Source organism: Aethalodelphis obliquidens, unplaced genomic scaffold (assembly GCF_003676395.1).
Source record: "Aethalodelphis obliquidens isolate GAN/ISIS:26980383/991018 unplaced genomic scaffold, ASM367639v1 scaffold11, whole genome shotgun sequence".
Taxonomy (NCBI): domain Eukaryota; kingdom Metazoa; phylum Chordata; class Mammalia; order Artiodactyla; family Delphinidae; genus Aethalodelphis; species Aethalodelphis obliquidens.
In genome coordinates, this window is record NW_020837955.1 from 13981015 (window position 1) to 13998513 (window position 17499).

At 43.6% G+C, this 17499-nt stretch overlaps 1 protein-coding gene across 5 annotated transcripts in view; it reads right to left on the reverse strand.

Annotated features, from left to right (window-relative positions):
* Window positions 1-14555: 14555 nt before the first annotated feature.
* ALDH18A1 (aldehyde dehydrogenase 18 family member A1) overlaps window positions 14556-17499 on the reverse strand; it is a 46936-nt gene continuing 43992 nt past the window's right edge. For all 5 annotated transcript variants that reach the window (XM_027112113.1, XM_027112112.1, XM_027112111.1 and 2 more), the window contains one exon: window positions 14556-15584. In XM_027112113.1, coding sequence (XP_026967914.1) covers window positions 15403-15584 — 182 coding nt within the window. In that variant the 3' untranslated portion in view covers window positions 14556-15402. The remainder of the gene's footprint in view (window positions 15585-17499) is intronic.

Here is a 17499-nt window from a genome sequence, read left to right on the forward strand (position 1 = left end):
TAAAAAATGAACATAATTCCTTAAATATCATCTAATATAAATTCAGTGTTCAAATTTCCATGATTATATCCTAAAAATGTTTTTTAGAGTTTGTATAAATCAGGATCTAAAGATTGCTATTGGTCACAGCAATATATTTTTGGATCCATCTCCTAGAGAAATGTAGGTAAAAACAAAAATAAACAAATGGTGGGACCTAATTAAACTTAAAAGCTTTTGCATAGCAAAGGAAACCATACACAAAACGAAAAGACAACCTACTGAATGGGAGAAAATATTTGCAAACGATGCGACTGCCGAGGGATTAATTCCCAAAATATACAAACAGCTCGTACAGCTCAATATCAAAAAAAACCAAACAACCCAAGCAAAAAATGGGCAGAAGATCTAAATAGACATTTCTCCAGAGAAGACATACAGATGGCCAAAAGGCACATGAAAAGATGCTCAACATCGCTAATTATTAGAGAAATGCAAATCGAAACTACAATGAGGTATCACTTCACACTGGTCAGAATGGCCATCATTAAAACTTCTATAAATAATAGATGCTGGAGAGGGTGTGGAGAAAAAGGAACCCTCCTACATTGTTGATGGGAATGTAAACTGGTACAGCCACTATGGAGATCAGTACGAAGGTTCCTTAAACTAAAAACAGAGCTACCATATGATCTTTCAATCCCACTTCTGGGCATATATTGAGAGAAAATCTATGTCAAAAAGATACATGCACCCTAATGTTCATAGCAGCACTGTTTACAATAGCCAAGACATGGAAGCAACCTAAATGTCCATCAACAGATGAATGGATGAAGAAGATGTGGTATATATATATGCAATGGAATATTACTCAGCCATAAAAAGAATGAAACAATGCCATTTGCAGCAACATGGATGGACCTGGAGATTATCATACTAAGTGAAGTAAGTCAGACAGAGAAAGACAAATACCACACGATATCGCTTACATGTAAAATCTAAAAAAAAAAAAATGATACTCGGGAATTCCCTGGTGGTCCAGTGGTTAGGACTTGGTGCGTTCACTTCGGTGGCCCGAGTTCAATCCCTGTTCGGGAAGCTAAGATTCCACAAGCTGCACAGTGCAGCAAAAAAAAAAAAAAAGATACAAATGAACTTACATACAAAACAGAAATAGGCCACAGACATATTACAAAATACTGAGTATAGTTCTCTGTGCTATACAGTAGGTATATATACATAACTGAATCACTTTGCTGTATACCTGAAACTAACACAACATTGTAAATCAACTATACTTCTATAAAAAATAAAATACATATCGCAATTGGGTGATATGTATATTAAGTTTTGTTTAATCTAGACTCACCATACAAACACACACACACTCACACACACACACATTCTGCTTGTGATTTACATTTTGCAGGGGCCAGGTCTCTTGTCCTAGGGTTTTCCACAGGGGATGTTGCTGGTTGCCTCTCCATCATATCATTTAACATGAACCTTGCATTTCCTACAAACTGGTAGTTAGATCAAAAGATTACTTGTGATGGTTCAGGTTTCTTTTGTTGTTGTTTGTTGAGAATTCTTCATAGGTAGTTTTTTGTATTTCCATCAGGAGACACATAATGCCTTTTTTTTTTTGAAAGGGCTTTTAAAAAAATATTGATTGATTGATTGATTGATTTTTGGCTGCGTTGGCTCTTTGTTGCCACGCTCTGGCTTTCTCTAGTTGTGGTGATCGGGGGCTACTGTTCATTGTGGTGCGTGGGCTTCTCATTGTGGTGGCTTCTCTTGTTGTGGAGCACAGGCTTTAGGTGTGAGGGCTTCAGTAGTTGTGGCACGCAGGCTCAGCAGTTGTGGCTCACGGGCTCTAGAGCACAGTCTCAGTAGTTGTGGCACACGGGCTTAGTTGCTCCATGTCATGTGGGATCTTCCCGGACCAGGGATTGAACCCATGTCCCCTGCATTGGCAGGCAGATTCTTAACCACTGTGCCACCAGGGAAGTCCAATGCCCTTTTTTTTCACATTAGCAGCCATTGATGATCATTGCCTAGATCTATTATTTCATTAACAGTTGTAAAAATGTTGATATGCTAACCTTATTTCTTAGCTTCATGTCTTCTTAATTTATTTGCTGGCATATTTCTATAAAAACTTCCCCTCACCAACAATTTGGCTATCCTGACATACAGTTGGAAAAGGCATTGCAGAATAAACACTGTTTCTTTACCTTTATTTACCAGTTTCAAAATAATAGGCTGATTCCTGGAGTAGCCTTCAAAAGATGACAAATGAGGTGTGTTTTTTTTTTTTTATTTTTAAAGTGCTGTATGAAGTCATGAGTTTAAACATATTTAAAGAGCTTGAGTTCAATGAAGTTCTAATTCTTACTGACTATCCCATCATTGGCCAAGGGGACTGTGGGAGCCCCCGATCTGCTCCTGATCCTTTTTGGGCCAACTCCAATAGAGTTTGATAGGCTCTTACTTTCTGTGGACTCAGCTTCCTAGATAATGTCTCAGGTCCTTCTTAGCACTGCCCTCAGACAAGGGGAAGAGGGGGCCTGCCCTTGGCGTCACGTATCATATATGTTGAGACACAATGTGTTTTTTCTTCTTTTGGTCTCTCATAGGAAAGTTTTCTGAAAGGTAAGTGAGTGATCGAGTCATAAAGGGAGGGGACGTGTTTAGGCCCATCTGGTCCTCTCAGGCCAGAGAACGAGGGCTGAGGCTGCCCGTGAGTGTGGTAAGGGTGGGGGATGAGAGGACAGAATCACAACTTCTGCCCTGGGAAGTCAGGGAAAGAGTGCCCACTCTAGTGTACAGTTGGCCCCTCAAATCAACCCAAATGGGTGTCTAGACAGAACTCATTCCTCAGTAACCACCTTCCTGCTCATTCCTCCTTTCCCACTCCCTGCTCCTTGGCTGTGATGGTATCTAAAGTATCAGAAGGCAGCCAAGACTGAAAAGTAAGGTGTGGGGAAAGGGTGGCCTGCCCACCTTAACTCTGTTCTGGCACTGGGTACATCCAGTCACCACCCAGGAGTCCTGGGCCCAGGACCAGCTTCTGCCCTGCCCTGTCCCAGCACAACCATGCTACATACGACTCTGGCATCCAGCTGAACAACCTAGGGAGAAGCTGGTTCCTTTAACTTCCACATCTCAGAGAAGTGGGCTATAGGGGGAAAGAAAGACCTGATTGGGAGCATGGGACATCGGTGGATATAGCTTGATTTATAGCTTTTAAACATTTAGACATATGGTACATGGGGAAATATTTGCCCTTTTGCATATATCAGGGCAGCGTTGGTCCTTCCGGCTCAGACATTCCAAGTCAGTTTTTGTGTCTCCTAAGTAAGGAGATGTAGACTTCACAGTCCAGTCTAGTCCTTTGCCCAGATTTTTCCTCTTCCTTTCCCAGTCATCATGGAAACAGACTGTCTTTGGCGTTACTGAATTGAGCATGCTTAAAATTTGGCTTGGGGCTTCTGCTTTTCATTTAAAGTTGGTGGAAACCTGCAGTTTTGGAAGAACATGCAGGAGCATGAGACACATCTTGGGCTCACCGTGGTTCTCCCTTCTCTCAGAAGAGTCCTGATAACAAAGGGTGACCTTCCTCAATTAGTAACATCTATATGACCCTGCATCTTGGCTATAGTTGATTAATTACAGGGCAGACACCTTGCTCAAACTCTCTCATCTGAGAACGCTGCCTCTCAGAGATGCAGAGGCTGAACATTTCTGAAACAGTCACACCAATGGCATGATCTATGGATGCTGGCTGCAGAGGTATCTGGTATTGTCCTAATTCTTTCCTTGTCTAAATCTTCTTTGTTCATCTCTTTCTTCATTTAGGTGACACACTCACTGGCCTTCAAAAAACTATTTTCTGTATATTAGTTTGAGCTAACCTATGCCGGTTTCTATTGCCTTATGCACACATACCAACAAACAAAAACTCTTAACTAAAACCATTGTCAGAAGGACCACTGGATGAGGAGCCAAAGTACCTGGATTCACCTCTTTTCCTCTGACACCCCCATCCCTGTCATCACAACTTAAAATCCCAGGCTTATTTTTCTCTGCCTATAACCAGAGCTGAAGCAATAAGGTGAAATAAAATAATAATAATGATGATGGTAAAAAAAAATAATACCTATCATTCTTTTGAGCACTTTTTATACCAGGAACTATGTTAAGTGCTTTACCTAAATTATATGACTTAATCTAATCCTCAGTAACAACCCTGAATTCATCAGGAACATTTTGACTCTACATAAGCGAAATCTCAAACTCACAATAGCTTAAATGTAAGGAAATTAGTTATTTTATATGTAACAAGAAGTCCCTAGCAAGGGCGGCTTCAGGATTGGTTAAATCAGAGGCTTGATAATGGCATCAGGGACCCAGGTTTTTTCCATCTTTTTGCTCATTTGGCTTGGTCTCCAGGCTAGCACCTCTCATGACTAAAATAGCTGCTGAATTTCCAGGCATCCAGTTGAACATGACAATGTTTAGCAGAGGGATGGTCTCTTCTTTGTATCTCTTTTTAATTTTTATTTATTTATTTTTTATATTTAATTATTTATTTTTGGCTGTGTTGGGTCTTAGTTACGGCACGCGGGATCTTATCTTTGTGATGTGCAGGTTCTTTGTCACAGAGCGGAGGCTTAGTGGGCCAGGGGCCCTTGGGATCTTAGTTCTCTGACCAGGGATCGAACCCATATTCCCTGCATTGGAAAGCAGACTCTTAACCACTGACCACCAGGGAAATCCCCTTGTATCTCTTTTTTAAGTACAAGAAAAGCTTTCCAAGAATCTTCTGGTTGATCACCCCTCTGACCTCAAAGGCCAGAACTGGGTCATCATACACACATGCTTAATCCAACCATTGCCCAGGGAGTAGAATTACTACAATGGGCCTAGACCAAGCATGATTCACTCCTGAGTTGAGAGGGAAAGAGGTGAAACACTCTGGGAACAAAAAAAAAAAAAAGAGGCCTTTTTCAGCAAAGAAGGGAGGAAACTGTTAGGCAGTTAACCAACAGTGCCTGCTACCAGCATGTGAGACAAATAGGAGAGGCAAAGCGACTTGCCCAAGGTCAAACAACCAGCTAATGGCAGGTGTGGGATCTGAACCCAGAATGGTCTGTTTCTAAATCCTGCTCTCTTGCCCTACACTATGAAAGGCAGTTAGTCCTCACCAGATTATTTTGCCTTTGAGGAACTCAAGTCTCTACAGCTATCCTGGGCAATTCATGAGATGAACTCGTGTGGGAGCTACCAGACAATCAGATTCCAGAGACCAAGCAACATAGCAACCTCGCTGCTATGGAGAAGACCAACCTCCTTTGGTCTCCTCTCCACAGTTCACTCCATTCTCCCTGGCCATGGTGGAGAGGAAATTTAGAGTAATGTAAATTCAGCAAATAGCAGCCTTTGCTTCCAGATTTCTGGCTCTATGAGTGAGCCTCATAGTGAACAAACATCCCTTTTTATGTCCTTTCATTTTTCCTTTTATTCTGGTATCGCCCCCTTTGGGGGATTCCTTCTCCCCAACTTCAATCATTTGGTTCTGGTGAGGACTTTCAATGACAGTACCAAGGAGTGACATCAAAGTAGTTGACAAATGGGAAAGCACAGACACCAACCAATCAGAAGGGATATTTGCAGCAGTGGTAAAGCAGGGTCCTGGAAGCCCCTGGCTGGGTCAGCAATGAACTCTTTAGTTGTTGGATCATGGGGAACTCCAGGATGGTCCAGGGAGGGCCAGTTAGCCATGGAGGTGGAGGATAAGGAACTCAGGAGGCTTGGGCCAGTAGGTATTTACCAACTGGTAAGGAAGCATTTCGTTTAGTGAGTTCTTAATTTCAGATATTGCATTTATCAGTTCTAGAATGTCTATTTGACTCTTTTTTTTTTTTTTTTTTTTTTGTGGTATGCGGGCCTCTCACTGTTGCGGAGCACAGGCTCCGGACGCGCAGGCTCAGCGGCCATGGCTCACGGGTCCAGCCGCTCCGCGGCATGTGGGATCTTCCCAGACCGGGACATGAACCCGCGTCCCCTGCATCGGCAGGTGGACTCTCAACCACTGCGCCTCCAGGGAAGCCCTGATTCTTTTTTTATAGATTTCAATTTTGCTAAAATTCTTTACTTTTTCATATATTGTGTTTTTTTCATTTTCTATATTTTCTCTCACGTTTATAATACTTATTATAAAGTCCTTGTCTGCTAACTCAAATGTCAGAATCATTTGTGGGTCTGCTTCCATTCTCTGCTATTTCTCTTATTAGTTATATTCCCCTGCTCTTTGCATGTCTCATAATTATATAAAAGAACAATAGAGGTTGTAGATGATATTTTCCTCCAGCGATGATTCTCTTTTTTTTTTTTTTTTTTTTTGGCTGCTCCGTGCGGTATGCGGGATCTTAGTCCCCTGACCAGGGATGGATTCCACACCCCCTGCAGTGGAAGCACGGAATCTTAACCACTGGACCTCCAGGGAAGTCCCTCTCGGATGGGGTGAGGGACTGATCATCTCAATCTAGTCAGGGATTCAGCTGCGCTGGGGCTGGATGGTAGTTGTATTAGTCCCAGTCCAACTTTGGGTCATCTTGTTCCTTGGAGGGAGCCCACTCTCAAGCTTTTGATTGACAGTATGGTGGGTCTCTGTCTTCTCAACCCTGAGAGCCTGTGCAAGATTCAATTCTATTCTTAGGAGCTCAGGCTCTTTGGTTTCTTGCCCCACACAGTTTCAAAATTTAGCAAATGTCTTGAGGGGACAGCCGTCATGTTTGATGCAGCCCTCATCCCTCTAACGGGACTTTGTTTCCTACCTACTGCAAGTCTGCGGGAAATTTCCCTCTGCTATGAGACACTTCTAGCTCAGCCTCTCCTGCTGCATCCCAGAATTCAGCAAATGTTGCATGGGGAAAACTGGCCATGTGTTTAGAGCTCCTCTAGATTCCAATGCCAGATCACATGGATCATCAAAAGCTCTGCCAGTTTCTATTTGTCCCAGTAAAGACCTTATGCCCGGGTCAAGCTCTGATTTGGCAAATATACCCAGGTAAGAAAATGGTCAGAGATTATCAGCTCATTTAGAAAAGGCTCTTTCCTCTCCAGAATTTTAATTCATTAGTCTTTGTTGCTGCTACACCTCTCCAGTGCCTTTAAAAATATGATTTTTTAATTTATCCAGTTTTTTCTAGTTCCAACAGGAACACTGGATTATTGCTACATACTACATCCTACCAGAAGAGGAAGTCCTATGAAATTATTGCAAGATTTAACCATGGCATGGTTATACAGGTATATATGGCTGAATCAACCCAGACCATGCCATGGCCCCTCCTCTACATCTTCACTACAGCGGGGACAGGTGGCCCAAGTAGACCAACTAGAGTCCTTCTGCACTGGAACCGGGAGCCGAGAGCCTTTTTATTTTTGTGGTTGGTCAGGGGCGGGGGGTGGGGTGGGTGCAACAAAGCTGTGAGAATAAGTCTGGAAGCTTCCACTGGCTATGTCCCATGCTCATGAAAGAAGCCAGTTTCCAGCAGGAGGAAATGCAGCCCTCATGCAGAAAGGAGAGGCATAGGAGCGCTGAGGGGATGTTGGGATCCCTGATTCCAGTCACTCGCTCTTGCTGTGGTTTGCTAACCTGAGGCCCAAATTTCTCTTTTTTGCCTGAGCTAGTTTCAGTCTCTTGAAAGGTGGGCCAGCTCTAATATTTTTGCCCTCGGGCTTTATGAGGCACCCTGTGTCCATATAACACATTAGCCTTTTCTTCTTAGGCAAGGTGGAGGTAGTTTATGTTACCTGTAACTCAAAGAATCTTAACTAAGACTGCTTCTTTAATGACAGGCAGGTTCAGAAGGGCCTGGTGAAAGGTTATCTCCCTCACTGCACAGAAGGAAGAGAGGGAGGATGCATGATAATATTGCTGAGACCTCAGCTTTGGATCACAAATCCTCACTATAAGGAGAAGAGGATGCTTTTAGATTCTGGACACCCAACTCACCATGGGAGGAACTTCAGACTTACCTAAGAAGTCAGCCAAATCTGTCTGCCAAAGCCACGCTGTTTTACTTCAATCAAACTGGGAAACTGCATTCTTATCCTCAACAACATTCAAAGATGGGAGGGAATGGAAAGAGGTGGATTCCCGTGTTTGCACGTTTTACCTACTCCTGGGGCTCCGACTCGCTGATGAGCCTGAAGTTTACACCAGAGGGTAAACAAGATAGCTATTTGGACATCACACACCGCTTTGCCAGTTTCCGTTCTCTTGAATTATTTACCATCTAATTGTATGCATTGAAACAGAATCTGGCAACACAGAGTCAGAGATGTAGCCTTATTTGTGCGTTAGAGAAGGAAAACTCGAGTTCAGTGAAGGACCTGGAGCAGAAACACTTTATGGCTTTCTGACGTTCCCTGGCTTTGGGAGGGCTGTAAGCACGGGGGTGAAACCCGAGCAGCAACACAGCGCAGACGCACTGGGAGCCACGGGTTGGAGGCGCCCTAGAGCTGGCTAGTCCAGTGTCTCCCCTGAGGCCACAATCCCCCTACAGGGCAGAGGCCCGGTTCCAGGACTTAGCCCCCTGAGCCTTGATTTCTTCTCTGCAAGACAGTCTGCAAAGGGGGATGAAATGGAAAAATAAGCCTCTCTAGATTTAAAAGATTGTTATCACAAATTTTATTTTCACCATCATACCACTAATTTCCCTCAGGAATAAATATTAGTAGCTATGAAAACAAGAAAAATATTCAAAAAATATTTCAAGTAGTAAAAAAGAAACTTTGGAAAACAGAAAAGTATAATGGTGAGTAAAACTCACTATTAATCCCACTACTCAGTAAGAATTGCTCACAATAGAGGGTGTGGAGAAAAGGAACCCTCCTACACTGCTGGTGGGAATGTAAATCGGTACAGTCACTATGGAGAACAGTATGGAGGTTCCTTAAAAAACTAAAAATAAAGTTACAGCAGTAACTTTATTGATCCAGCAATCCCATTCCTGGGCATATATCCAGAGAAAACTCTAATTTGAAAAGATCCATGCACCGCCCCCCCCACCCCGCAACAATGTTCACAGCAGCACTGTTTACAATAGCCAAGATATGGAAGCAACCTAAATGTCCATCAACAGATGAATGGATAAAGAAGATGTGGTGTATATATACACAGTGGAATATTACTCATCCATAAAAAAGAATGAAATAATGCTATTTGCAGCAACATGGATGGACCTGGAGATTATCATACTAAGTGAAGTAAGTCAGATAGAGAAAGACAAATATCATATGATATTGCTTATATGTGGAATCTAAAATCTGACACAAATGAACTTATTTACAAAGCAGAAATAGACTCACAGACATAGAACGCAGACTTACGGTTACCAAAGGAGAAAAGATGCAGGAGGGATAAATTAGGAGTTTGGGATTAAAATATACACACTACTATACATAAAATAGATAACCAACAAGGACCTACTGTATGGCACAGGGAACTATATACTCAATATCTTTTAATAACCTATAATGGAAAATAATCTAAAAAAGAATATATATATGTGTGTGTATGTATGTGTGTATATATATATATATATATATGTATACACACACACACACATATATATATATATAAATATATATATAACTGAATCACTTTGCTATATACCTGAAGCTAATATAACATTGTAAATCAACTATATTTCAATAAAGATAAAAAAGAATCACTCATAATATTTTGATACATTTTCTTCCAGGCTTCTTCCTAACCAAATATATATACATTATAATTGGGAAATTTTAACTAACCTCTTTAAAGCCAAGTTTTTTCTTATTTTCTTTTTCTTTTCAAAAAGAAAATACTTATTATTTACCTACATTATTCCAGGCATTATAACAGGGATACAGGAAAATTCGATCAAAAATAACTTGGTTAAGATGTCAATATGAACAATAAATATCTTTTCTAATTATGTTGTTTTCTAATTATGAAAGAATTCAAACAGAGAAAGTAATATAACAGATATCACTGCCCCCACCATCAAGACCAAATTTTAAAATTCTGCCATATGTGCTTCAAATATTTTTTCAAGGAAGATAAAATATTACAGATATGGCTGAAGTCCTACTGTCCTGGACCCAGAATAACTACAGTTGACCTCTGAACAATGCAGATTTGAACTGTGCAGGTCTACTTATACACAGATGTTTTTCAACAGTAAATACTACAGTACTACACAGTCCATGGTTGGTTGAATCTGTGGATATGGAGAAACCACGGATAGAGGTAAAGCCAAGTTTTTTCTTCAACATTTTGTAGTGAGCCTCTTCTCCATGTCAATCAATATTCTTTACAAACAAGGTTTTTAATGGCTAATTGTTTTCAAATAGTTCACTGTAAAGAGATATATACCTAAAATACTGTTAAGATTCAATGGATTCAGTTTGATTTCACATGAAAATCTAACTGGGGTACTACAAAAGATGCTGAAACAACACAGACTCACAGACTAGATAGAGAGGATGAGGAAGAGACCTGGAAGCAATTCTTTACCAGGACAATTGCAGGCTGCACAGTTACCCCACTACTGGCCTATGAATAGGAAGGGAGAGAAGGGAAGCGACAGATGGATTGTCCAGGCAAGGGGTGCATGTGAGCACTCACATGAGGATGTGGGTGGGGAACAGACCCTAGAAAACTCATGACGCTCATCACTGAATTTATTAATAAGTGACATTTTGTTACTCCATATGCTACTGTGGTATAAAAACTGTAGGCCAAGTGCCACCTTTACATTCGTATTTCCTTCTAGTCTTTTTTCTAAGCATAGTTTTTTTTTCCTTTATGTAACTGAAATCCATAGAATGAATATTTTTGACAAACTCAGTCTTTAGGTTTGACTTGTATAACCTTAGGATAGAGGAAAAGGAACTGTGTATCAGTAGAAAAATTTATCCATTTACTAGCTAGGGTCCTATTTACACCATCAATTTCAACTCAGACCAACATTATTTTGAGATTTGCAAGGAAAATGGTTCACTTCTTACAGATAATTTTTGGAATGGAGAATGAAGGAGGTAGACACACATACAACGTGGGAAGGCTGATGCTTCTTTTTCCTCATAGGCAACTAGGGGGAGGGGAAGGGGGTCAGTAAAGGCATGTTTGGGGGAAAGTCGGAGAAGCATCCACACCTGCTCATTATATCAAATGTCTAGGGACTCTGTAAATAATTCAGGTGCAGTCGGCTCCCTCCAGGGGCAGGTGTTGAGGAGAGTTTCCAGACAAGCATCTCTTCTTGCAAAACTGGAGCAGACCTGGGATCTGATTACTTGAAAAGGGGTCTAGTTAGTAGCTATGGCAACCTCCTTCTTCTGCCTTACAACTTGCCTTGGGCTAAGATGCAGGAACTTCTGGGAAAACACTACTGCTACAGCCTGCTGTGGTGGTGAAGAGCTTTGAAGTCTAGTTATCTGTTTCTAATCTAGGTTCTGCCACTTTGTAACTGGGTGACCTGGGAATTTATTCAACCTCTCTGATCCTTAGTTTCTGTGCCTATAAAATAGAGATAAGTCATTCAGATTGCTGTGGCATCATCTGTAAGGCTCTTGCTATAGTGCCTGGTACATAGTAGATTATCTCCTAAGAGTGTCCCCACCTCATTTCCTAGGAAGAGATGTTTGGACTTCAAATAAAATAGCAATGTACAGAACTAAGTGAAAGCTATTCTTCAGAACAAAATAAACAGTGCAGCTAACAGTTATTGAAGATTTACCATAAGCTGGATATTGTGCTGAGTGTCTTATATATAATTTCACAAAACCCACTTATGGATAAGTTTATCAAAGTTCTGAGATGTTAAGACACTTTCCCCAGCTCAGACAGCTAGCAGGTGGTGGAATCAAGATCCAAACTCTCATCTGCCTCTTATCCAAAAACAGCCTATGTTCTTACCTTCTAAGTAAATGGATCTCTGGAAGTTATTTTACTGCGCCAGCACTTCATCTCCAGGTGGACAGTCTGAGGATGCTGGCACATGGAGCTCATTCAGACTTGGACCGACCTCCTTAGGTCTGTGGGGCCTGACCGCCCTCTAGTGTTAGAAGAATCTTAGGGCCGGGTGGAATCCACAGCGAGTTGTTTTTTTTCTGAGGTGGTAGTGAACCTGTGTCCCCTCCTGTCTGGAGATCTGTCTAGTCTGGTGTCTTCTTATTGGCCAAAGGGTTTCTCCTAGGAATAGGGGTAAAATAGGTGGTAGAGACTGGGAGTTAAGAAGAATAATTATCTGGGGATAGAGCAGTAATGCTCAGGTTAAGCTTTGAACCGTTGGCGGGGGTGGGGGGGGGATAATGTCTCTTATTCCCAGCACATGGCACATAATAGGTGCTGACTGAATACTGAATGAAGTTTTACAACTCATCCTCACTAAAGGGGGAGGGGGAGTGCTGCCAAAAGAATGGTTTAAAGGTCTTCACTGATTTTTGCCAGAAGCACCAGCAGAAAAAACACTGTAACATTAACCCACCTTCCACTCCAACAGACTCCAAGGCATGTTTCGAGCACGGCTAGGCGAGAATGATGACGCTGCTCAGTTACTAGGAAATGAGTTGGGGTCAGCAAAGACATATGACCATTTCAGGCTGCCACCCTCCCACCAGTGTCCCGAATGGTCCACGGATCTCAGAGGAGTCCCACTTCCGCCTCCATAACTCTGCCCAGGTAGTCCATGTCACCAGGTGGTCGGTGAGCACCTGTGTGCACTGCTCCTCGCTAGACAGTGGGGAATCCAAAGACAGGCTTACTAGGTGGCTCATCAGAGGGAGATGAACACCCCCCCACCGCAAGTCACAGAGACTGAGCTGGGTTACTGCAAAATGGGAAGAGATGGTTTCATAAAATAAAGGATATAGAGCAGACAAATAACACCTACTATAATCCAGTCCTTGGCTGCCCAATTTTCCTCCCATATGAATAATTCTGTAAATGCCCCCATAATATATGAATATACTGAATCATTCAGACATTAATTTTATCACTATTATATTTACCTTTATAATTATTACCATCTTTATTTCTAAGTAACAGAAAATCTAAACCCAAGTAAACTTGGCTTGATGAATAAAAACATTTGTTGAGGGCTTTTTTTCCCCTTCGGTGGGGAGGTGGGAGTTTCAGGATTGGTTGGTTCACACCCGGTGCTGCCAGGAGTTGGTGGCCAAGAAAGGGAAGTAGCAGGGCAGGACCACAGAAGGGATTTCAGAATAAAAAGCCAGCTTCCTATAGTTAGGACAAGCCACATACTGGAAGACTGCCTGGGTGGGGGTCCCTGTGAAGCTACGGCTGCCTCCTGGCCTTCTTTTGGGAATCTCTCTGCTTTTGGTGGAAAAACGGAGACTGATGGCCCATACTCTCTGCAGAAATGGACTAAGGACTGAAGTGCCTGCATAAGGGAGAATGGACTTGTTGGATGACAGAGCTTTAGCTGCATTTTCTGCACTAAACTCACCCCACCCCACGCCCTAAGAAGGGTGGCTCAGGCAGAGGTTGTCTCCCCGCTGTCTTGGATGTACTACTTTCCTGTTTACCCACATGAACTTCAGCCCCAACCAAGCTGGTACATTCACTGCTCCCCAGACCTGCATTTCATCCCCACCTCTGGCTTTTGCTTCCCCAGTCCCCTGCCTGAATGCTCTCGCCTCTCCTTACCCTACAACTTGTCTTTCTCAGGGCCCAGCTCCAGGTCTGCCTCCTCAGTGGAGTCTTCCCCAAGGGCTTGGCCTTCTTGGGTCACTTTCTATTTTCGATTCCAGGGGCGTTTGTTGTGTGGTTGGGAGCCGATTGTGGTATTTGCCACAGAGTTTCAGGCAGGACTTTGTTTATTGCCTTTTCAGGCAAGCTATGCCAGAACTCCCCACTCACAGGGCGGGGCGGGCAGGGTAACGTGGCCGGCCATGTAAGGGTCTGGAAGAGAGGTGCAGCCTGGAGCCAGCCGGGAACATGTTCCCCACACGACACCGTAATTCTTGTGCTCATAAAACCTCCTCAGAGGATAAAAAGAAACATGTAAGTCAGTACTTATTTCTCTGGGAGGGCCCCCACGAGACAAGAAATCTTTCAAATGCAGACTGTCAGGCACCACGGACCTGAAGAACAGGATGGAGGGAGGCAGGGAGGGCTTAGGGCTGTCTCTGAAGCAGGCGATCCTGAGGCAACGTGACGGGCAGAACAATCCACGTGGATGCCGTGTGGACACGGCACAAGGACAGCACGCTCATGTCAGTCACACCCATGAACTTCAGACCATCACCGTGTTTTTAGTCCCTAAGCTCCTGGGGCTTCATATCATGTTTTCCTTTCCTCTCTCTCAGCCTGAGTTCCTCCCCTGGGGATCTGCCTGTGCTGCTTCCACTGACACTGCTGAGGCAGATGGCCTCTGTCCCCAACCAACTTCCAGAGAAGAGACTGTGTAACAGTGGGGTGTGAGGGCCACAAGGGAGGGAAGAGGAAGAGGGTAACAACAAGTGACGGAGAAAGCTTAAATCATGCACACAGGCTTCTCATAAGAACTTTATTTCTCAAAAAGGGGGCAAGAATCCAAAGTATTAAAATAATCCTCTAATTTTTGTTTTGGAGGGAGAGGATAGGATGACAAAATAATTCATATAAAAATTTCAAGCACAATGGCTGTAGGTCCTTCATCCTGAAACTTGTGCCTCCTGTCTGCAGCTCCAGGTTCTAACCATGTCACAGGTAGTGCCAAGCTCCTGGATTCAGAGGCTTACAGCATCTGGAATGCTTGTTTATATTTACTCCACAAATAAATACAAAAGGTCAATCTTCCTAGTGCAGATGATTCAGTCTATTTTTGTGATTGTTTCTAATGAGAATGCTAAAAAGGGCTGCCTCTCTCTAAATTCCAAATCTTTCCTTTCTGAAGACGACTAAGAGAGTGAAAGAAAGGAAATGTGGAGACTTATCAGGTACGACTGGCCCTTATAACAAACACATACCAAGGGAGACTCTACCTCATTGAGGTGATAAAAGGTAAAAAGCGACCATGATTTTTCCATTGCCTTTTATGTGGGGAAACCGCACCTTTCTGTTTCTACCACTGAAGGGAACTGCACTATGTGAAGCAAAGTCCCCCTCTAGCAATTAAGCAAAATCCCTATCCAGAGCAATTATTTTCTACCTTAAAAAGAAAGAAAAGGGTGAGCGGGAATGAGAGTCCTTAGTCCAGGCTGATGTTGCCACACGGCCCAGTAAATGCTGAGGGGCACTTTCCAACAGGCAGGCCCTTCCAGGAGGTGGGAGAAAAGACCTGGTTCACCCCGAGAGGCTTAAGGTGAGTTTAACTGTGAAGACCGCTCGGAACATGCCCGGCTCTCCTCTGAATGCTTTCAGTTGGTGCTTCTCTGAGGAACAGGGAGGTTCTCGTGAAGGTACTTTAAACTTCCATGCTCTGAGAAGTCCGAGACCACGTGGTCCTGGCCTCGCAGCAGCCACTTGGTAGTAAGCAGTCCCTCCAGTCCCACTGGTCCCCGGGCGTGGATTCGAGATGTACTGATCCCCACTTCAGCTCCTGTGGAAAAGCACGGATGAGGGTGTGGCTTTCCCAGCTTCTGCTTCCTGACCACCCGCCAGGCCTGCGTCTCTTCCTTCTCCTCACTTGGCCCCCTCTCTCTGCCCTCTCCTGACCCATCCTCCCTGGGCTAGCCTGATTTCCACTGTCCCCATAAACATGTTCTCTGGTTGCTGTGAGTCACGGTCAGGCCCCTTCTTTAAGAAGAGAAGAAGGGGCCTGACTGTGGGCCTCTCCTTTGTATTTTATCCCCAATCCATTTTGACAATACTACAAGTGCTGTCTCCGATATCTGTCTTGTGTCTGGATTGCATACCATCATCTGACATTTGGGTACTGTTTCTGGTGTACGACAGTGTATAGAGGTTTCATCTCCCCGAGTATCCTTTAAACCCTAGATGGTAAGGGACATGTTCTAGGTACTCCCTAGAATGCCTAGCTCCTAGTTGCTCATGAAATGGCTGCTGACTACACCAAAGAGAGCTTTTCATTTTCCTCCCTCCTGCTCCAGCCTCAGACGTGGGGCACCGGGGCTCTTCCCAGGTCTGGCTTGGTGTTCTGCACCGTGTGCAGTTGAGGCAGGGCTCCTTTGCTCATCACAACTTCACTGAGCAGGCACTGGGCTGGGACCCGGGGATGAAGTGGTGAACAACTGATGTAATTCATGGAGCTTGTATTCTTGTGGGCAAGGCAGCCAAAGAACAGTTCAACAAATAATTCCATGTGGTGATGGGGTGCAGCGAAGGGTGCTGGGACGGAGACTGTGTGGCAGGGCGGCAGCACCCTGGATAGGGTGGTCAGTGGGAGCCTCCCCGAGCAGGTGCCTTTGGCTGAAACCTGAATGAGAAGGAGCCGGCCAGGGGACAGCAGTGGAGAGCCGCTGCAGGCAGAGAGGAGCAAGCGAGGTGCCTGGGGCAGTGGTCGGCAAGGAGATGGTGACCACTGGCTTCAAATTCTGGGTTAATAGCGTAGAGATCACATGACTTTGGGCAGGTTACCTAACCATCTCTTGCTTCAGGTTTTTCTTTTGGAAAAGGAAGAAAATAATAGAATCCATTATGTAGAACTAAGTGAGATAATGCACGTGATGCACTTAGCACGGTGCCGGAAATACAGTAAATGCTCAATGAATATTATCTGTTACTGTTATTCATGCATTTCACAGGAACTTAACCCAACCAGAGTCTGAGCGTTTGCTCTGAGCAGCTGATGGAAAGACAATGGAGTGGTCTTTGCTCCTCCCCCATCTTGGACTTTCACTTGAAAGCTGGGCACCTCAGCCCTTACAAGTGTGCTATTTCTTCTTCAAGAACATGGAATACAAAGATCAGTGCAAGTGATGTGATAATTAAATCAAACCCCAACACAACAGAAACAGGAAACTAAAAATAAAGAGTCCAATGACTAAGAATAACAGCAAAATTCCCTTTAATAACCTTTAACAATTCAGTGAGAACTATTTCTCTAGGCAGTTCTCTATTCAAACGTTCAGAGGGATTAAAATGTTTTAAGTCGTTGAAATAATTCTCAGATGTGCCACAAATGCCTTATTGGAGCTTTGTAAAATGGTACCCCTGAAAACCAGCGACTGTCTGAGAACTCCTTATACTACTGGGGGATGGAGAATTTATTACTAATGATGGAAGTGGGGAGGGTGTCTTTGTAAAGCTTTTTATTTCAAAGTCTGCATTAGAAGTCAACCTTGCACCTCTGGACTTACCTGTTTGTTTCTGATGCTCATACTTCAGCCCAGCATAGGTACTAACACCTTCTTTTGTCCTGTCCTCAGGGTGGATTCCTAGCTCTGAGGCAACCTGGCTGTGTCCCTCTGAAGGAGTAAGTCTGCAGCGGCAGTGCTCCCACGGGACCTTGGCATGCACACCTGTCATAATCCATGCATGCAGACACACTGTGG